Below are 22,725 nucleotides of genomic sequence, written 5' to 3'. Positions count from 1 at the left end.
GCATCAATCGTTACTCCCAGACTCTTAGCGAAGGAGCTAGGCGAAATGAATGAGTTGTCCAGTGTGATCGATAGGTCGTGACAGGAGGACAGGCCAGCTGGGAGGTGAAGAATCTCTGTTTTGGAGAGGTTGAGTTGGAATTTTTGTTCAGTAATTTTTCTTGTTGCATGTTTGCATTTCTGAAATTGCATTCGAGGTCAGACAAATTTGTAGTGGTGGGTCTTAGAAATGCTGAATACAGAAGACTTTTGGACTTGTCACGTGGCCATTTTCTAAAATAGCCACTTAAACTTTAGTTTCGCTCCAGGGACCCATCATTTTGATATTTTTCACCCCCAATATAAATTCTATTATAATTGGCAGAATTTGACATCTTAACTCAAGGATAATAAAGATGATCCACTTTTTTTCTCCATTGTGGTCTCAAAATGGGAGAAAAAGTAAAACAAAGCCCTACTTGTTCGAAAAAGGTTGCTAAGGACCCAAGTCAGTCATCTGAAGAGGAGGAGACTGGGATTCTAGCCACCTGCTCTGTCGCTAGCTGTACCAGTTCAACTTCAGAATTAGATTTGCTTGCTTTGATGACAGAGATAAATGGCTGAATGACAATAAAAATAATTGTCATTCAGCCAATTGTCATTAAATAAAATAATTCTAAGATTGTGAGATTTCCTGACAACACCGAAGAAAAAATCATTCTTGAAGAATTTCTGCAGAGAAAAACTACATTCTATGACACTATTCTGACCTGCCAGCTGATTTTATTTTAGCAATTCCCTAGAGCCCTCAAGTATGAAAAATCTACCATAGTTTTGCGTTACGTAAATAGGTAAATAATCTTAAGCTGTGTTGGAGAAATGGACAAAATGGAATAACTGCAAAAATCGGAAGATCTGTATTTGCTGGAGGACATGCCAGGACTGCTCTGCAGTCAAATGTCCCTCCAGGAATAGGACTCGCTCATCTAGAGTTCTCGGTGGAGGGTGAACCATCAGCACACCTTTTGTTGAAGACAGCAAAGGAGACCAGCTCCTAAAGACACCAGCAGACAGAGTAGACCATGTACATAGAATACTGTCTGATACGGAAGCACAAAACTGAAACAGAAGCCACAAAGAAAAATTTGGAAATTGAGAAGTATGTACAGATAATTGGTAGGGGAGGATATTACGCAAGTCTAGAACAAAGTAGACGTCTACTGAAGCCATGCTAAACTGCAGCCATGTATGAGACTGTATTTATTAACATTGCTTGTATATCAGTTTTTTATACAATATATATCTGAAAGATTATTAATTTTTTCCCCTTTCAACATTCTATTGCTTTTAAAATTGTTTAAATATCCAAAACATACAGCTATAACCAAACATATAACTACCCAAGAATCAAGTCCTTTTTGGTAACTTGAGGTAAAAAAAATAAACAAATTGTAATGAGCTTAAGTTCTCTTGAGGGTTGGCTGTTGTATGGGTTCAGTCATGGTTCGTTGTGGTAAAGGAATCAATATCAATCTGCAGAGAGGACAGGCTTGAAGAAACACAAAGGCAGGCTGACTGAAGTGCACTTAAGAGAGCACAATTTCACTAAGGTGTAAAAGGCACCTAGCAGCACCTGCAGATCTTCCACAAACTGTGCCACATCAAAAACTATGTTGGCTAGATGGCAAGAAATGGAAAAAATGAACTTTTGTGTCTGTAGGTCCCAGATATATTGAAGGAAGCAAATACAATTCTTCTGGTGAAGCAGAAGATTTTAGTAGACAGCAACCAGCTGAAAGTAGGGTCTAGCCTCACTCCTGCAGCAATGCACTTAATCTCAAGTGCTCCAGTAAAAGCACCCAGTTGCATGAACTCATCAAATGCTGGAAGTCATTTAGTACAAATAAAGAATAATGAAAATGACAAAAAATAAAAGTAAAAATAAATTATTCAGAAGTATTTGCTTTTTTCTTGCTTTTTGCTGGTGCTAAGCTGAGTGGTAATTTTTAAATACTCCCTAATATAAAAATTAATGTTGGCCAAAATTTGAACTTTATTTTTATTACAGACATTAAATGTGGAGCTATTTAAGGTAGAAGCACTGGATAGTTTTGATTTTATTGCTGATGTTATTCTTTTGCATAGTTTTTTTTTTTTTTTTTTTTGCTTGAGCAGCATAGCACCTGTGCCTTGAAGCACTTGGGCTGGGTAGATGGATGTGAATTGGAACCCAGCTCAGTCTGTGTGGCATTTGCATGTTGTTTCCAGGTGTTTTTGTTTCCTTCCACAGTCCAAAGGTATGTGTTTCAAGTGAACTGGGGAATGTAAACTGCCGTTAGAGTGTATATGTGTAAATTATGGCGTTTATTAGACTGATATGCAGTATAAAAGAATGAATGGTTGTAGGGAATTTAGCGTCGTGTGTCTAGCACTGCAAGTCACCTTGCACAAGTGTGTCAGCTGAATACTACCGACTAGCCATTGTAAGCTGCTTTGGAGAAAAGTGTTTGTTAAAAATTAATAAATGTAAATGTTTACCTGCTTCCGAGAAGTGAGGAAAGTGCAAGACTTTGGTGAGAGTGCTCCGGTTGACTGATGACTCGAGACTACCTCAAAATCAGCTTTTCCTGGGTTTCAGTGATGGCTCTATTTTTCCATAGCAGCAAACCATACCGTGGAGGTTTTTCAGTTGCTCCAAAACTGATCTTTTCAGATTGGGCACTTTAATAATTAACACCCTTGTATGAAACATTTGCAGATTTCACAAGCTGTTTTTTTTCCCTTTTGCATGTACAAGGTATTTTGTGAAAGCCAGTGTAAGTTTATCAATTTCCTACTGACATGTTCTGTACACTTTAAGAAGAATTGTTAGGCTGGCTAGTCTTCTCTTCAGGGATGCCAGAAATCCAATTAGGGACTTCGTAAAGAAGTAACCAGCTACAATTCTTTACAATATGTAAAATCAATGTAATTTTTGCACCTAAAAATAATCAATTAACAATTCATTCAATAATAAATTCCAGATCAGTGACATGCAACATTAAAAAAAAAAAAGTCTGAATTTAAGGATGAACAAGAAGATCTCAAAATAAGGTAGTCAAGATACACAATGATATACCAATGGCATATAGTCATTTAAAAATGTAGTCCTACTAGGTGTACACATTGTTATTAATAATACATACAACAGTTTTGCCATCCAGTTCAAAACTGAGCTACATTAAGTTTTTTGTAAAATACTTGAAATACCATTGGTGCATCGCACCCATTAATGCTTCAAAACATACCAGGCAATTCATTCACATTATATTTTATTCTAATGAGGTCTTAAGATGAGTATAAGAAGTTTCTGCAAGCAACACCCAGGGAGAACATTTTATTTGGAAATCTCTGCTTAAAAACATTTAGTTGTGGTGAAAATGCCTCATTTATTGTCCACTTATAAACACTGGATCCTCTACACCAAACTGCTAAATTGAATAAAAATGCGTTGCACCGATATGCAGGTTTGGTTTTAGTAACGTCAATCTTTGGTTGCTAGTTTACCACGGCACATGACTCAGCTTTATGACTTGATTCGCCCAATGCACACAGTATTTTATTGCTCTGGAATGAGGTAATGTTACAGGAGACATAACAGGAAGGGAATAGCATAAAACGGTTAGCTGATACATTTTGTCATTTTATGCATTTCTCTTTTATTTGATGCCACTGTTATCCAAAAAAAAAAAAAATGTTTTGCTACAAAGCACTTCTGATCAAGTTAAAAAAACCTTAAGACAAGGCACAAAGGGTAATTTATAAGTCGTGCTTTACTAAGCATAAACAGGATATCGCAATAACACCTACATATGTGGCATTCAGAAAGCATAACAAAACTGAAAATTCCAAGCAGCTTCAAACACGGTTAAGGACATTTATACAGTGACAAGCCTGTGCAAGTAAAACAGGTGAAAAAATAGTGCTCTCTGAGCACCCGACCAGTATGAAAAGGTCTTTTGTCTGTGTTAGAATTCTGAGATTGTCTGCGCAGCTCCTATGGTGGTCTGGAAGAACTGCAAAAGCTACTACAGCTTGCCATGTGGAGATTTGGGTAAAAGTTGACAGCCGATTTTTGGTCACAGTCACCCGGCAGTCTGGCAGAAACATATAGAGTCTAATTTTGCCTGCAAGTGAAAGTTGATTCCCCGCACACGCAAATAAGAGATGCCAGGATGGCTGTGACATGTAAAATTGGAAACTGAGACCGTGACAAGCAAAGGCATTCTGCATCATCTCTGGTGGTTCACTTTTACAAAGAGCTTACGTTGCCCCCTGACAGTTTCAGAAGTGTAAAGATTCAGTGACGAAAGCCTTGTGTGATGACTGGTTTAGGCTGCATGCTGACATTGTTGAGAAACTGCTGGCTGGATTTACTCACTGGCAAAGTGCTCTGAAAAGTTGTTGTGTCAGTGGTGATCTCATATGGGAACCATGTGGGTCTGTTTATGTAGGAAGGAGCTTATGGTATGATGTGATTTATAGAATGGATAAATCCGTCCAGTAATCTCATATGATGAAAGTCATAAAGAAAGTATGCATTTGAATTACTTTGATATTAACATTTTACAGAGTAACTATAACTTATTGGAATATTTTAATATCAGCATAGAAAGGTTTAAGATTAATAAATCCGAAGTTAAACATAAAATCAATAAAAACTAAGTATAGCTACATTACACTGCCTTCTGTAACAACTTGTGGAGTACTGGAAAAAATGTGTTGGACAGGAAACTAAAACTACTGGATAAATTAATTTCAACATAATATTCCAGTTTCCCACATAGGCAAAACATGAACATTACACTGAAATTATATGCTGTGTATAATTATAGTGTTTTTTTTACCCCACACTTCATTGAATAAATAATTTGACAATTACACACATTGAGCACTGATGATGTTACCTCGACTGATGATGAAACGTTTGCAGTCTGAATGCCAGCTTGGCGAACACCTAGACGTTTAAAGTTTCACCTGTCGCTTCGGCTTCTCTTTAGTAATGATAACGCTATAGATTTTACAATAACTTTTCTGAAATTAAAAGAAGGCATGAAAATTTGCCCATGACAAAGTTTTTCCTCTGAAAGTTACAGATAATAACATGGTAAAAGTAACGGAAGTATCAGTAGAACATTAATAAAATACTTTAGAGTCCCCCATGGAGCTACTGGAAACAGGCTCAGGGTAAAAGGAACAGAAATTATTATTATTATTATTATTATTATTATTATTATTATTAAATTTACCTGGGATGAGGCCCCGAGGTCGGCCCAGGACCTGCTGGAGGGATTACATCTCACAGTTGGCCTGGGAACGGCTGGGGATCCCCCAGGCTGAACTGGAGGAAGTTGCGGGGGACAGGGGCGGCTGGGCCTCTATGCTCTCCCCGTTGCCACCGCGACTCTACTAGGACAAGCGGGAAAGAAAATGGATGGATGGATGGATGGATGGATTAAATTTCTATGGCTCAGAATGGATACCAGCCCACCAAAGGTGTCTGGTTCCACACACTGTCCAACTCGACAGGTAAAAATTTTTCCATTCATCATTTTCGATGATTAAAATTTTTATTCAATTAATAAATCCTAAAAACTGTCATGCTGATAATAACATCTAAAATAAAACACACACACACTGTCTGAAGCAGTTGGTCCCAAGCGAGGTCATGGCGAATCGAAGCCTAACCCGGCAACGCAGGGGACACACCCAGGATGGGACGCCAGTCCAGTGCAAGGCACCCCAGGCAGGACTTGAACCCCAGACCCACCAGAGAGCAGGACCCGGCCAAGCCCGCTGCTCCACTGCATCCCCTTAAAATAAAACAACAAAAATCAATAAGACCAACTAATATAAAGACTGCATGACAGAACCTTTAAAACACTAAAAAACATACCGCAAGGCTTAAAACCATAAATAATTAAAACCGGTAACTCCACTGCTCAGTAGGGACAGTCCCCTGGCCTGTTCCCAGGGTGTTACCCCTACACCTTACCTACCGCACTTGGGTGTTTTTCTTTTCACAACACGTCTCCCCTATTGACATTTTAGTGGAACAGGTGAATGGTACAAATACATAAACACCCACACAGCAAACTAACCTACACTACACTTAACATAAAATAAAGTGAAAAAATGACAATAAGTAAATTAATTCATACAAACACACCACACATGTAGGTAGTCATTTACAGGTGACTACTTAAAAGTGCAGTAAGTCCTATAAATTTTAAAAAATGTGCAATTAGATACTAAGTGTGCTAAAAAAGATTAAAAACCCTACACCTAACATAAAACACATAACACACTACAAAACACAACGCTTACGTTCACCAAAAATAGGGGTTGCGGTATTTTGTAAGTGCGAAAGGACGTGTGTTACTTACCCAAGGATGAAGGATCTGCCACAAACCTGTGGGGTTACAGCCAGAGAAGGTCCTTCCACCTCTCTTTCACTTCTAAGTAACCCCATTGCGTGACATCTTTCTCCATCCGTCGGCCTGGTTTTTATGATACATGCCCTGGATGCCAAAGTCTATCCCTGTCTGGACCAGTGCTCTGGATAAAGAGTCCGAAAACAATCTTACAATGACTCACATTCTTACAGTAACTAAAAATCTGAAATATACTGAATAATATAGGTCACTTAAATTGAGCTGGCCACGCATTTTATGAAATGGCCACTTTTGGACCTCGGCGCATGGGCTGCCCTCCAAGGGGATAGACTTAGAATAACGAATTGAAACAATACTGAAAAAAAGAACAAATATGCCAAGTCATTTCATTTTGTGATCACCCTGTATTTTATTAAAAGTAGACGTAATAGTTAAAATTTGTTTAAATTACGATGAAACATTTATGGCTTATTGGCCTGCAGCATTTGCAAAGATTGGATACCGACAATTCACCACTTCCAGCTTGAACCAGTTAGGGCTGATACCCTCAGCACTTGGGATTTACCTCTAGAAAATGTTTCGAACACCAGCCCATACATTATTCTTCATGTTCTACATGACTGTAGTTTAGTACAATAGCTATCTTTTTGTTCATTATGTATGGAACGTTATAAAAAAAGAATGATGAGGAAAATAATGAAAAGATTTTCTGAGATTATTTATTGATAATGATTAATACAAATGTGTGTGTAGCTAACAGTTAACTGCACTGCAGTCTAAAAGCCCAGACAATAAAGCCATAAACTGCCCATTTTGAGAGCTGTTAAAGCTGAAATCGATTTTTTTTTTTTCTGTTTTGGCCTTTGCAATTGATTCTGTTAGAGAAAGCCAGCCAGTTAGAAAGTAGAAGTAGCTTTTTCAGGACAAATTTGAATTTTTAGTCATAAGCTGGACAAAGATACTTGTCTATATCTACTCCAACCCAGATTGTTCTGTAACAAAAAAAATGTGATAATGAAGGTTGGGACAACAGTTTTCTTCGGTATAAAAAAAAATCATTGAAATTAATCCCTTCATTTTGAAATAAGATAAGAAATATGTAGTGAGCCCTTATTCTTTGGCTGTAATGATCAGTATTTCCTTGGCATAAGAGTCAAAGCTGCAGACACCTGTTGCTGTTAAAGTTGTAGACACCTGTTGCTGTTAAAGTTGTAGACACCTGTTGCTGTATTGCCATCACAATTTGTAGCTGAGCTCATCTTCTCCTTTAGGCGCTGAGTAAAGACAGTGCGCTGGAGCCTGACGTCAACAGACCTGTCTCAAAGGACATGGAGATGGTGGGGGCTTGTCTTCGCACAACACAGTTGGACATCCTATACACTTTGCACTTAAACTGCTAGGCTGTTTGTAAAAAAGGATCTCCTATCGTATCCTTGAGCAAAATACTTGCCCTGAAGTGGTCCGCTAAGTATTCTCTGCTGTATAAATGGGCAAATCATTGTAAATTGCTTAGCCAGGACATAAGCACATCAGCTACGCAAAAGAAACGAAAAAACAAATGCAAAATGTAACTGCTCTCCTATGAAAGGGATAGCATATCAATGGAATCTGCACAATTTGAGAATCCAACAAGAGACACTCAGCAACTCAAATTGCTCACTGTTTTACTTGTAGCAAGAGAGGCCACATATCCTCCACAATCACAACCTTTTAAAGATAATCACTTGAGTCAAACCCAATCAGACACTGATTACCACATTCATTATCTTTTTTCTAATGGATCAGCCTGACTGTGAGACCCAGACACACCCCTCAGATTGCTAGTCTTCCTACCAGCCTCTTGGCTCATTCTTCCCCCTCCCACTGAGCAGCCCTGCTGCCCCATTACACAGCGGCAGAAAAATTCCCCAGCAAAGTCATCAGCAATTACCAGTGTCATCAATTTCTCTGTCATGGTTCTCATAATTCTCAGTTGCCGATTAATATCTCCATTGCTTGTCCAGGCTTAGATTGAAGCTGTTATGTGCGTAAATGTGGTAGCTACACAAGTGTTCAGCTATTGAAGTGCAGTGATTTTTGTCAATGCAATGCAGTCTGTACTCAAGAATGACATCTGTATCCAAATCTCTTCTCTTCGTGTCGTTCTCTGGGATGTGATGTGATTTTGGAGAAACGCATCTGCTGAATGAATAAATGTATATGTAAATGTATATTGGGAGTCTCATGGTGACAAGACAGCCGCAGCTCAGCATCCAGCAGTGTTGCACTAGTCTTGTCATCTTCGTTGCCTGATGGAAGCACGTAACAAGTGAGTGAAGACAACCTGTATCTTTGTCAAGTGTGAGATGAAGACCCCCTTCCCCCATGTTGGGCTCCCTGCATGATGTAATATAGCTGATGTATTGCTGAACACCATCAAGCTGGATTCTCACAGAGTGCAAGCGCTCGTGGACACGGTGCTTCACTGGCACAACTACTGAGCTTCAGTTTATTACATTGGGGCTACTGCTGCCAAGGACAAAATACATACTCATGTCCAATAGTTTCTCATTCTCCTGTGGTTATGCAGAGCTCTAAAGGAGTCATATCCCATCTTACAGCACATGCTGACTTTGAAAAAAGTTTTTTTTAGTTGTACTGGTAGTTTAAAATGTTGTAAATAAATTAAATTAATGGAATGTTTAAGCAAGCTTTTTTTTTTTTTTACTGAGAAAAGAGCATGACTGAAGTTGAAGCGAAAAACTGAAGTTCTTTTACTGCTGAGGTACCGTGTTGACCGAAGCTTGCAGCAATGTGTCCAGGATTCTGTAGTTATTACTTGGACAACATCTGTGTGCTGCCTTAATTGTACTCAGTATTTTTGTTGGATAGGTTTTATCGCTATTATTGTTCCTGCTGAATTTTAAAGTAGAGACCTGAGTGTTCAGAGAGACTTGTGTGAGTAATGGGGATTGGCCAGGGCAGGAGTACTACATTCATGACCTTCAGCGAGCTCCTTTCATGAGATAAAGGATAGATCACTGCACCTTTAAAATATTTACAGTTATACTCCTTCATGGAATTTATTTTATTTGCATACAGATTACAAACAGATTTATGCAACTTTGTCTTTAAGGCTTTAACACTGCAGAGTACTATATATTGTAACTTGCAACTCCTTAGACGTTTATGATCAATTTTGAGCCATTCACAATATGGGTATTTAGATACGTATCTCTGTGTGTGAATCTACAAAGGAAGGGGAGAGGGGCTTTATACAGGCAGAACGACTCCTATGAGGCTCAGGTTGTCTACAGCAGACCAGAACAAATCCACCTCTGCGACTAAGAGATTACCACTATTTTGAAAGAAATGTATATAGGCTGCCTGCGTAACAAGCTGAGTAGATCATGAGTGAATCCGTCAACTCACTGAGGAACAATGAACCCCATCTCAGTGATGTTGTACCCCACTGACCTAAAAAAACATTTGACATACTTTACTATGGTAGGCGATGTGATGTTTCCTATTACTAAGCCCAATCTCTTTTCGCTAAGCTCTCCCACCAGCGTCAACCCAAAATGCACCTGCTGTTGGAGACAGTGTGAAATGGAGCTCACATCCAACATTCAAGCCTAAGTCCTCCTCCACCTCAAGCAAACAATCAATTTAATCCTGCGCGCAATAATACTTTTGTCAGCAGATGTTTGGTTCTGCTGGGAATTGATTTTGAAAGAAGCAACACCGGGGAGAAGGGAACTCGTCTTCGTTTATGGGGACACAGCATCCGCATGCGAAATTCATTATGAACACAGTCTCTCGCTCTCTCACCAACACTATTAAGAGTCTCACCATAATCTCCTTTGACAGAAGGCAATTTTCTGAAATTAGACTGGAATGAAGATTGTGCTATTCAAGGGGAGAAAGAACTGTCAGTTTGTATTTTTTTCCACAAACCTTTTGCCTTCAATTATTGCTTCAGTCAAGAAACTTCTTTAATTGGCCATTTATAGCAAAAGGGAGGAAGAGATCAAACAAAAACCTTTAGACATCATTTAACATGATTATACTCTGTCTCATTAATTGTCCCTTTATTTCTAAAGAAAGACAAATTTTCTTCTCTGGAATCCTAACAACATAGAAATATGTACACTTGGAGTGGAACTACTGATGTCTGTTTTGTTAGTATTACAAATGGGGACAGATTTATTAGTAAAACGAGCCAATTTATACATGATGCTCATTTGCAATGTGAACAGTATCAGACTGAATTAAAATTCACAAGATTACCATACCCCTGTTCCCAGACTTTACTGACATAACTTATTCCATGTACATATCTCCTATGCTTCTTATCACGCAGTTCATGCTTAAGACCATAATTTATCATTGCTGAAAGCTAATGATCCCAGATTACCTTATCTCTCTCTCCAATCAGTAACTTTCTTTATTACCTTTCTCATATTGCAACTGGCACACAGCTCTGCCCCAATCGTACAACCGCCACTTGAATGTCACCGCATTTTTTCTTACTTTGCATGCTTTATGCTAATAGAAAGCCTGTTGCTTTTGCTATAGAAGCTGAATTACCTTGACATTTTCTGGATGCTATTTTCCTGAAAGCTACAATATTTATGAATGATGTTAACGCTAAACAGTTCAGTTAACAGTTAACTCTTAACACAGTGTTACTGGTTATGCAAAGTATTGCTTGCGTTTTACAAAACAGGGTCAACATTGATTGGATGGAGCCTATTTTGGAGACATATTCTGCAGTGTCTGGCAAAGGTAAAGGTGGTAGAGATCAGTCTAAAACCAGAAACAATGTAACACCTGTAAGAGAAGACACAGTGGCAAGAAATACATTATAGACCTTCAGACACAGTTTAGGATGTAACCTCTCACTTCACAAATTTTCAATACAAATAAATAAAAAAACACGTACACTGGTACCTCATGTAAGAAACATTTGATTTATGAATTTTTGAGGATGACAGTTTTTTATTTATACTAAAGTTGCATTTTTTTCCCTGTTCTGTTTTCTGAAATGTGTCTGTCATGGAGTGAATATGTCCTGTATTTCTGATTGCTCAGAAACTTAGAAGGTACAGGAACACGGTAGAGTTGAAAGACATCACTCAACACACTTCTTACTGTGTTTACAGCTTATGTACGGCGTTTCTGAAATTGGTGATCAGAACTAAGTTTTAATTTTAATGCAGCTTTTAAATGACTAAAAAGCAGTCAAATAAATGATTCAAACTGCAATGTTTTGGTGTCGAGTCGGGGCTGCATTCTGACTTATTTGTAAGTTGAAGGCCTAGTGTACATAAAAAGACTACTTGCATGAAATAATCTAGCACACTTTGCATTGCATTCCACATACTATATGGGTAATATTAAGGCAAAAAAAAGTCCCAGAAACACAACTTGTTGATCTTGCCATGACACCTGCTTAGCAACTTCTCTTCAGATACCGCTGGCTATGGACGAGGAAGTGAATGGACACTCGTAGCTGTCGGGTGTTGCGGCAGGACAGGAGGAAAGCACAGGCATGGAGGTGGGGCTGTACCCATCAGAGTCTTCCTGTTGGCCACTGCAACTGCTGGAGGCAGACAGGCATGGGCCCTGGGCCTTGAGTGCAGCCTGGTGTTGGGGTGAGAGGGCTGACTTCTCGCAGCGAACACCAGAGTCCTCGCTGGTGGTGCAGGATTCGTTTTCGCTGTTACCCAGCGAGTAGGTGTCACAGGGCTCAGCATGAGGAGGGCTCGTCCGGTGGCCGAGAGACACCCCATCTATGTCGCATGTAGGCTGCGGTTGACCAAGGAAGCGTGTTTTATCCACCTTTTTACGACCCGCATTAGAGGGAGGGGCATTCAGCCTGGGGACACTCTGCTGAAACCTAAAAACAATATCAGGTTAGTTGCATATAATAAAATGTTATTACAATACATACAATACATGTATTTTAAGTCTAATGACCTGGGCCAATTTAGGACAAACTAAGCATAAAAATCACTAGGGCACTATAAAAGAACTGCTTCCCAAACTTTTTTGTTTTGGTATCACACGTTTTTTTTTTTTTTTTTTTTTTACTCCACTGGTTTAAAATGTGATCTACAACTTAGTTTATTTTAGTTAGTTTGTAAACACAATGAAAGATCAGTTGCAGACTGTTAACTCACCTTTGGACAAAAGTAGAATGTGATGTAATGACTTTAAACTGTCATGCTTCACCACTCTTACAACCTGAGCTTTTATGATGCCGTTCAAGCTCCTTCAAGTATCTTACCCAGTGGTACAGCAACAGGGGACTTGAACCTATACATATCTAATCACAGCTCCTTAACCATTATGTGACATGCTGTCTTTTCAAAAAATGCAACACAATATGAAGCCTTAAAAAATCTCAGTGGGAACAGTCTAGTAAGGCTTGATATCTGATTCTTTTGAGTCCCTTTAAAAAAGTGCCCAGAAGCGACTAATTTCTGTGAGAAAAAGATATATATTTTTTCCCCTTTGGATAGGAGAAATTATTGAAGAGGATCTTATGACAGGCAAATTGCATTTTTCAATACTAATGGAATTCTGAATAGAAAAGCCTCTGCAGGACACAATTTTGGAAAGCCCAGACTTATTTACCCCTGGTTTTTTTTAACTTTTTATTTGGAATTCTTGGTCAGATGCGGCAGTCTACAACACGGAGTATTCTGTATACCAGCAGGTCCAAGCGGATGTGTTTGTGTGTCTCTCCAACAGTGTTCCCTGCCACATTGATTTAGTTCTTTACACAGTGTGTCAAACTCCGAAACCATCAAACTTATCACAAGATTAAAAAAGACCTAGCCGCTCTTCCTCGGAGCAGGGAGATCAAAACATGCGCTTGAATTTGTTTACTTCTAAAAAGTGAATGTGGAAAACACATGCATGGAACTCGGTGCCAGGAACTGGGGAGACTTTGAGAGATTATCCATATTGGGTTGTGCACCCATGATACGTAAAATTCAAATCCAATACACACTCCTCTATTTGCTATTATGGGTATTTAGAGTTGCAGTTCCATGTCTAGGGAAATTACCTTTGTGCATTGTTCCTCTAGGCTATGGCATATTAAAACCATCTATTGCTGTGTTTGAACTAAATCTCATTTTCAAAACAACCACTCTTGCCTAATTTTTACTGATTTAAGTTTTAAGACAGGAAATTATAAGATTAAAATGAGGCTGCTGATGTGCTGCGATGTCCTGCTCGTCACCGCCAGACAGTTTCGGCCCCTAGACCAGAACCGCCTCGGCACCCAATGGAGAGTGGCATCAGCGGCGCGCACATTTTTAGCACAAGAACACGTGGAATGTCGGCGCCTGTCGCCAGTTTGGAGGAAGCCTGGGACCTGGGTGTGCTCTGTCTCAGCAGGCTGATCATGGTAATGAGTTCAGCTTCCGCTCTGCGCTCAGTCGCTGCCAGTTAGTTTCGCATCTGGACTTCCAGAAGAAAAGCTATGATTCCTTTAAGAGAGACAGCATTGAGAAAGAGCCTTGAATCACTATTAGGCCTTCATCTGATTCATTTTATGTTTATCAGAAGACAAACGCTTTGGGATTGGATTCACAGTGAAGTGAGTTTGTAGCAGGAGAACCGAAGTGTGGCGGAGGATGGACAGAGAACGCAACATGCATGAAACTACATCAAACTACACCAACTGCTTGTGGTTTTCTGTACTGCAAACTTGATCTTTCTTGTGTAGCATAAAAGCATCTGTACATCAGTAAATCTACTAGCTAGTGAAATTCAGCCTGTGCAATGCAATTCTCTGCAAATATCTGTCTTTTTAGTTCTAGGCAATCAACACATCTTATCATTGCATTATATGTCCAACCGAAAAACTAAGCTATAGGTGGTCTACTTAAAACAAAATTCCTCTTTGCATGCTGATACAAAGTACAGAGTAGCCAGTAACATCATTTTACCACACGTTAATTTCATAAAAAAAAAAAGACCCGATATAAGCTATGCGGAACAGTTATTTCTAGGCCAGTGCCTATCCACTTCATGTACTATATTTCGAACATCCAAGTCACAATATTTTCAGATGCAAACATTTCACAGTTTATTTTTAATTGCATTTTCTTAATTGCTCTATTTTTTTTAACTTCTCTGTTGCAGAATGAAGGGGGGCGCGATGGGTTGGACCAGGTCCTGCTCTCCGGGGGGTCTGGGGTTCGAGTCCCGCTTGGGGTGCCTTGCGACGGACTGGCGTCCCGTCCTGGGTGCGTCCCCTTCGCCCTGTGTTGCCGGGTTTGGCTCTGGCTCCCGCGACCCCATATGGGACAAGCGGTTTCAGATGATGTGTGTGTTGCAGAGTGAAAACAGTTTTGTTGCATTACAGGAACTAAAATTTGGCTCTCTTACTTTGAAAGCTCTTTCATCACATGTCTTTCTTGACTGGAGTTGACATACAAATAATGCAACTACCTGGGAGCCAACAGTCAGGAGCTCTCTCATGGTTGTTTGCATTTTCACAAAAAATAAGAAATCCACCTTTCTGCTCGCCCAGTTTACCATGCGGCCGGGGGACTGTCCGCATCTCAAATTTTGGAAGCTAACATTAGATACTTAAAACGATATAAGGCCTGGGTCCATGCTGGAGTTTTCCTTCATAGACGAATCATGAGCTATAAATGAAAGGTGTCCGCCAGAGAGAAAGAACTGCTTAAGCAAGTTCATATGCTGTTTGACCTTAAGGACAAAATCATAGGACTGAGGAATGGTGAAGAAGATGGTAGGGGAGGCAGGGGCATGGTCTGCTCTCAATTCACGTGGAAAAAAACTGGCCTTATTTACTGAACCTGTATTCCCTGTACACACCCGACACAAAACAGCACTTATGTGCTTTCCTCTTCGAGTGAGCTGGCTAAGGCAACATTCAACCAACCAACCAACGTTAACAGCTGCTTGTCCTAAGCGGGGTCGCGGAGAGCCAGACCCTACCCGGCAACACAGGGCGCAGAGCTGAAGGGGGAGGGGACACACTCAGGATGGGACGCCAGTCTGTTACAAGGTACCCCAAGCAGGGCTCAACCCCCAGAGTCTCCACACAGCAGGCACTGGCCAAACCCGCTGCGCCACCATGCCCCCCAGTGACATTTAACTGTCTGGATTTACTTTTACCAAATTTTTAATTTTTAAGGAAACGATTTATAGTCTTGGAGTGGATCATGAAAACTTGGGAAAAATATATATTAAATGAATAATGAACACAGAGGAAGTATTAATAGTGCATATATGGACATTTACAGAAAAGAAAAGCGAAAAATGTGCTCAGTTTGATTAACATTTTTAAGAAGAATATGATTAAGGGGCATTAGAGGAACAATGGGTGGTAAATGCACCACAGTGTTCTCAAAGGGAAATACGTCATTAAGGGATGTTTAGATTGTACTGGGATTAGCATTCCAGGTTTGGGCAATGATCACTGCTGCTACTCTGCATGAATAACAAGTGGCGATCAACTGAAATGATTACACCTTGACCTTTGCTGTTTCATACTGCAGGGCTGTGGAATGGGAGAGGAATGCGTGATGATCTGTGACACTCAGAAGAGACAGAGACACGGCACTATCTCTCTATTCAGGGCGACTGCACCAAAGGATCGGGAACTGTCATGGACCTGCGTCTGGAAGAGCCACTGATGTTGCACCATTGAGGAAGGTACTATATTCACAAGGGCTTTGGCATCAAAATTACTAGCTGACAAAGATGTAAATTATAATGCAGCTCATCAAGTGTCAGCTGGAATGTATATAACCTAGCGTGTACAGAACAAGCAGTGCTCTTTTAGTTAGACTATATTTGTTATTAAGATGTGGCTGCACCTGCGGGGGACCTGATGTTGTCCCTTACCATTCCATAACCCTCCGGACAGTCCGAGTGTTGATCTTGACGATCTGGCCTCCTGAGTCATCTGACCCTTCTACTTGCTGACTGACCTCTGCCTCAACCAAGGCCTTGTCCTCTCCTGGAGCATCCAGATGAGCCTCGTTCCCCAAGCTGAGAAGGCTGAAGCAGGACTCGGCACAGCCCTCGAGGAGAGTCGGAGTGGAAGTTTTTCCCGGTTTACCCACTGGGCTGGAGTCAAAAGACTGACCTCTCTCTGAGCAGTGGCTGTTCCTCAGGCTAAGGGAAAATACTGGGCCCCAGGGTGAGCTCTCCCCACCTTACGAAAGCCAAGAAACATACACACACAGTGTAGTTACAGCAAGGGCCCACACCTACCTAAGCAGACAGTCTTGAAGACGGCTTTTCTCGGGACAGCAGATCTACAGCGGATGGGACTTACTGTGGATGATGTCAAGGGCTTTGCCCTCCAGATCTTTCAGCTGTTGGAGTAGCAGAGCCACATGCTGGAGCAAGTCCCTGTTCTGGAGCAGCAACTGGCCCACCTGGGCCTGGGCCTCTGTCCGCGCCTGGGTCTCGGCTGCCAGCTGCTCTTTGAGGAGCTGCACCTGTGAGAGCACACAAGGACAGATTTGCCCTGGGAGCAAGGAGGAGAGCTGGGTCAGTCACCCTCGGTGTGCATGTAGCAGTGTATGCGCATATGCTCAGTGGAAAACAGATGTCCATGTAGGCGTGCATTCATTTGCCATGGATTTGAGTACAACACTGCACTCCACTGATTCTATTTTCGTGTGACAGAAAAATCCAGCATTGTTCACATGGGGCCCATAAATCCATATCATTGTTATAGAAAACTGAATTAAGTGAAGCTAACAAATCTAATAATAGCGAGGCCACGGCATTTGGCAATAAAGTGCTATCCGGACAAGCAGAGGAACCGTGATTTATACCATTTGACTGGGAAGCTTAAATGCCTGATCAAAGAACAAAAATATGAGGCCTGTCAGCCCCACGTTATCCTTGTGCCACAATGAGATGGAAAGAACTTGTTAGAGCGCTGTCCATTTCTTCCTGGTGTTGTGTTAGGGGTGAGAGCGCCACCTGTTGGTACAGACTTTTTCCACTCTAAATGTAAGAAATTTATTCGGACATACAGTATGGGGATTTGTATCAGGCAACACACTTCTTCTCCAGCAAGTGATCTCTAAATCCTGGGCTGTTGATGGGAGGATGCACTTTACACTGTGGGAATATCTCTTCCAGCAAGAAATGGAATAATTTCAATGACAAAATATTTGTTTCACAATTTGACATGAAATGCTACTTAATATTCAAATTCTGTTTTTGCGCAAGCCTTGAAAGTCATGTAGAAAACATGTTTTAGTGTCATTTATATACATTTGTTGCTGAACGATGTATATAATGCTTTGTATTATCTCTTGTTTTGTGGCTGCTATGGGCAAAAACCCCACCTGTGAGACCGCCACCTGCATCTGTAGCTGCTGTTGGTGCAGCTGGTGCTGGAGCAGCTGCAGGTGATGTTGGGCAGCCAGCGGAGGAAGCTGAAATGCCTGGTTGCTGGTGAGGGACAGATCTCCCTGTGGCCCCTCCATGCTCAGCAGGAACGTCTCCCAGTCCTAAAACACATTTACACAGGGAGCAGAGAGGGGCAGGGGGCTGCTGGACACGGCATGGGAACATCTGGGTGGCATTCACATTGCTCATCCAGTATGAACCATATAGAAAAAAAAATTAAAACTCTTGAAAAAACACATTTATGCAATTGTTGGTACCGGCATTTCAAAAAATGACTGGAAGAAATTCAGAATTACCAGTTTATTGCTCCTTTGCCCTGCTTGGAGAAAAAAACCCAAGATGCACAGCCTTTCACACTGTTCCAGCTGCCTGTCTAGTACACTGCAGCCAAATGTGTGGCGGTGCCATGAGAATGTGGGTGAGTAGGTACCCTGATGTTTTCCAACATAGTGAGATCTTCCCTGAATTCCGTGACTTTGCCCGTTGTGCATGCCAGTGCCTTCACGCTAAAGAAATGAGTTGAAGTCGAACCCATCAGCCACGGTCCTCAAGCTAATTTTAAAAACCTATGTGCTAAATATAAGAAATATAAGACTGTTTGCAGTGCCTTGCGACAGCCTGGTGTCCCGTCCTGGGTGTTTCCCCTCCCCCTTCGGCCTTGCGCCCTGTGGTGCCGGGTAAGGCTCCGGCTTGCCGCGACCCCACTCGGAACAAGCGGTTGTTGACAATGGATGGATGGATGGATGGATGGATGGATGGTAAAAGAAATAACTAATTACAGTAACATATTGTAATGACTCGCGTTACTGTGTGTCTGAGCAGGAGAATGCAATAATTGTAATTGGTTGAATCTGGGTGACGTACGGGGAATATATGGGGGTGATTGCGTCTGCCAGAAGAGGAGAAAGAGAAGAGAGCCGGGGGACGCTAAGCAGGATGGGAAGGCAGGCTTGAGGAAAAGAGGTCTTTGGACTGAGAGCATTTTTTCCCTGCGTGCCGGTGTTCTAATAAAACGTTCGTCACGAACGCTGCCTGCGCGTCCTTCTTCGCCCCATCCGAGCCCAGAGTGCTGTGCACCACGATATCTTTCTTCACTATTGGGTGGTGGGCGGATGAGAAAAATTTGCACTGGGTCTGACAGAATTCGTTCTTTATCACTTGATCCTTTTTAAAGGTTTCAAGAAATTATAACTGTAAACGAGAGTATTCTTATATTTTAATATAGTTTAAAAACTAAGCTCAATGGGCTGACAGACTGTCTCTTCAGTCATCTTAATGCCATGGTGCCAAGTTGTAAGTGAAGTGCCTTGACTGGTGTCCTGAAAGGACCCTGTCTTTCCCCAGGTTTTTGGGAAGACAGGCATCGCTACCCTGGTTGCTCTGCAGCTACTTTCATGTTTGTGCTGTAATTCCGTGGCTATACTCCACGTTGAGAAATAGGCATGTAAAAAGTATGAGGAGGAAGGAGGAAAAGTCTTGCCAAGAGCACTATGTGTGAATATTTTCGAGTGCATGGGGGCTAAATGTCAGATCAAGGCTGGGAAGAATTATATTTTAATCTGGATGCGAGTACAAACAGTACAGCTAAGCCAGTGTAGCTGTGCCTTCTGGGTGAAAAATGGTACAAGACAAGAGTTTAGAAATGGTGCTGGTGGAGCACAAATTGTAGTCAGGTCTTTAGATCTGGGCCCATGTGACCATAACATGTTTTGTGGCTGTCGGTTATAGTCAAAGTAATTCGGATAACTGACACTATGAACAACAGCCTACAGTATTTCCACTTGGCACAATCCTGTTAAAGTCGAACCAACAGTTTTGCCATCTCTGATTTACTCTTACGGAAAACAATTTTTTTAAGCTCCTTCTGTTTGGATTCAGTAAACGATGTCCAAATTTACACGGTATCGCAATGCCACCACCACGGAAAGCACAGGTGTGAGGCTGCGGAAGGTACACCCCGGATGGTACGTCAGTACATAGCAGGGTCGCCAAACACACTTGTACATTAGAGCCAATTTACAGTCACCAATTCACCTGAAAAGCACGTTTTAGACCCGTGGAGGAAGTCCACACAGCCATGGAGAGAACATACACATTCCATGCAGTCGTAACTGGATTTGGACCTAAGGCCAAACAGTCTGGGTGCTGTGACAGCAATCCTCTCATTAAATACTGCATATATTAAAATATGCTATAAAACAGAATATTGAAATGCATCCCTATACAGGTATGGCAATGAATCTGTGTGGTTAAAGTGTCTTACATCGAGACATGGTCACAAATAATGAGTGATGTGTGTGAGAGACGTCATACACTGGGGGACTATCTGTATACTGCAGTACTTGTGCTTGTTGTAGAGTGCCAGCAGATGGCAATATGACCAAATATGACCTGGTACTGCTACGTTACATACTGTATGTAGCAGAGGAAGGAGGAATGATGCAGGGTTTATTTGACAGCATACAGCAGACTTTGCAGCAACTTATTTTAAAAACAAAATTAAAAACAACAAAAAATAAGAAAATAATGAGAAAAACAAAGAGCTTTCTAAGTCCAATCATCTGCTCCTGGTGAGATGCTCCCCCAGTTTCCCAACATCCATCCCATACAAACAGTTTGGAAGAATGGCTAGAAATGCACACATTCCCACGCCTTTGCAGAATCCATGGAAAAGGAAACGTGTTACTCAAGCTATTGCTTTTAAATCAAGCGATGCCCTTCCTACCGACTGACTTTATCAGTTGAACAGGACTTACTTGTGAGTCTCTGGCTTTAAGATCATAGCTTGATTTGAGCATATCCAACTCCTCGCTTCCAGGATCTTCTCTAGCTGCCTGGTCACATGGCCTTCCTGCTAGGGTCCCCTTCCTAGTGGCATCCTCCACACCCTCTTGAGCTCCGGTCAGCTGTTGACCTTTGATCGCAATAATGTTCTGTAAGATTGTCCTACAAAAGCTGTATTTAACATGTGAGCCTCTGCAAAGCTGTATTAGTTCACTGGTAACGACAGATTTAGTGCCCTGTCTGTCCATGTGTATTACAGAATACAAACGTACGCCACCAGTCAAAAGTTTGACTTCACATGCTTGAAACCATACTTTGATGGGACAAAACCACACAGAAACTGGGTGTCTGAGGAGTACAAGTTGATCTTATGGATGGATGTGTCAAAATCTGAATTATTTAGGTTCAGCTGCCAAGTATTTGTAAAATGTGAAGACAGTGAGCAATGGGCTGTGCCTGTGTGGTTCTCACTATCCATCAGGGAGGAAGCAGTGTCATGGTCTGGGGTTGCTTTGCTGTTGGCAGAATTGGTAACCTTCACCAAGTCTATGGCAACCTCAACCAGCATGGTAATCTTAGTGCACATCAGAGGCATGCCCTTCTATCAGGACTACTGCAGGTTGAGCAGTGCTTCACACACCAAAAAGGTAACATTTACTTCTATTCATTTAGCAGATGCTTTTTTCAAAACAACATATCACGATTAGTCTGTATTTAGGTGACACCTTTACCCAAGGTGACTTACAATGCTAATCGCACAACACTGAACTCCAGCCATCATTCACACATTAATGCAGCTGAAGTAACATACCCACTTGTACATACACACACTACTGGCAATCTGGATTCCCAAGATCACCCAGAACATACGTCTGTGGACCGGGAGACGAAACTACAGCACTTGGAGGAAACCCACACTATCATAGGGAGATGATAGCGCAAACACACCTCAGAGCTGTGCAAGAACTATCTGGTGAAGAGGAAAAGCTAAGGAGAAGTCAAACTAATGACCGTGACTTACACTGCTGGCAATCATGGCAAAAACTACTTTGCAGTAAGTGTACTGGCACCGGTGCTGTGTGTGACTTTCCTTCCTAAAGCATGTTTTTCTTACTGTCACCTGACAGCTCCTCTTCTGAACTCTGGCTCTCTCCAAGGTGCTGCTGTGCATTCTGCAGGCTCAACTGATGGCTCACTTCGAAGGCCTGGCCTAAAGTCCGCACAATGCGCACCGCCTGGACCTGGGGGCACACACACACACACACACACACACACACACACACACACACACACACACACACACATTTCATATGGCCACATGCATGATGATGTGGCTAGGTCCAGATGACCCCTCTTACAGCACTGCACTGTTGTTGCTATCAGAGCCTACCTTTTTCTTGGATTTGAAGACATTGCACCGGAAAGAACTGCTTGATCCATCTCGGGCGATGTAGCTGAAGACCCTCAGCTCTCGGGAGTCATGGGACACATAGAAAATCCTACAGCATGAATTTTTAATTACTACATTATTTAAGTGTTATCTTTTATCAGCTGCTGCTTTTCTGGTATAGGTAATAATGTCAGCGTTTAGATAACAGATTTTAATTTTTTTTTTTGGTATTTTAATGAGGTTTACAGTCTAGAACTTTTTTTGTGCCAAGTATGGTTTGTAACACTCAGATCCAAAGTCCTGTGCTAGAAACACATAGTAACACCACATTTTCAGTCACCCAGAGAGAAGACGTCCTGTAGAGGTTCAGCCACACAGATGAGTGGCAGTCCAAGTGTGTAGGTCTCAAGCTTATAGGGGCTGCTAGATCACGACGAAGACAAACTGAGGATCTGAAGTTCTTTACTTGCTCTGCCATCTAAAGATCTATCCAGTGAGTCAGACGTAGAACTAGACTCACCTGTATATGGGATCGTGCAGAACCAGCAGCTTGCTCTCATCCCATGTCCATTCCTTCCTCTGTAAAGATAGGCAAGGATTCACAAGAAAGCATTTCTCAGTAAAATCAGATATTTTATAACTCAAATATTAATTTTATATGTAGGTGGTAAAAGTGACCCCGAGGAAACCAAACTGAAACAAAGTAGACGAATGCTTGCAAGTGGACAGT

At 41.4% G+C, this 22,725-nt stretch overlaps 1 protein-coding gene across 2 annotated transcripts in view; it reads right to left on the bottom strand.

Moving 5' to 3' along the window:
* Positions 1-10,399: 10,399 nt before the first annotated feature.
* LOC108938373 (carboxyl-terminal PDZ ligand of neuronal nitric oxide synthase protein-like) overlaps positions 10,400-22,725 on the bottom strand; it is a 30,636-nt gene continuing 18,310 nt past the window's right edge. The window contains exons 4-11 of one of the 2 annotated variants that reach the window (XM_018758909.2): positions 22,516-22,574; positions 21,996-22,104; positions 21,720-21,846; positions 20,578-20,735; positions 17,758-17,922; positions 16,728-16,893; positions 16,292-16,604; positions 10,400-12,293 (exon numbers count right to left, since the gene is read on the bottom strand). In XM_018758909.2, the coding sequence (XP_018614425.1) occupies positions 11,861-12,293; positions 16,292-16,604; positions 16,728-16,893; positions 17,758-17,922; positions 20,578-20,735; positions 21,720-21,846; positions 21,996-22,104; positions 22,516-22,574 (1,530 nt within the window). In that variant the 3' untranslated portion in view covers positions 10,400-11,860. The remainder of the gene's footprint in view (positions 12,294-16,291; positions 16,605-16,727; positions 16,894-17,757; positions 17,923-20,577; positions 20,736-21,719; positions 21,847-21,995; positions 22,105-22,515; positions 22,575-22,725) is intronic. The other variant, XM_018758910.2, reaches the window with a different exon arrangement.

Source organism: Scleropages formosus, chromosome 17 (genome assembly GCF_900964775.1).
Source record: "Scleropages formosus chromosome 17, fSclFor1.1, whole genome shotgun sequence".
Classification (NCBI taxonomy): domain Eukaryota; kingdom Metazoa; phylum Chordata; class Actinopteri; order Osteoglossiformes; family Osteoglossidae; genus Scleropages; species Scleropages formosus.
This window is presented reverse-complemented; position numbering and strand designations above follow the sequence as displayed.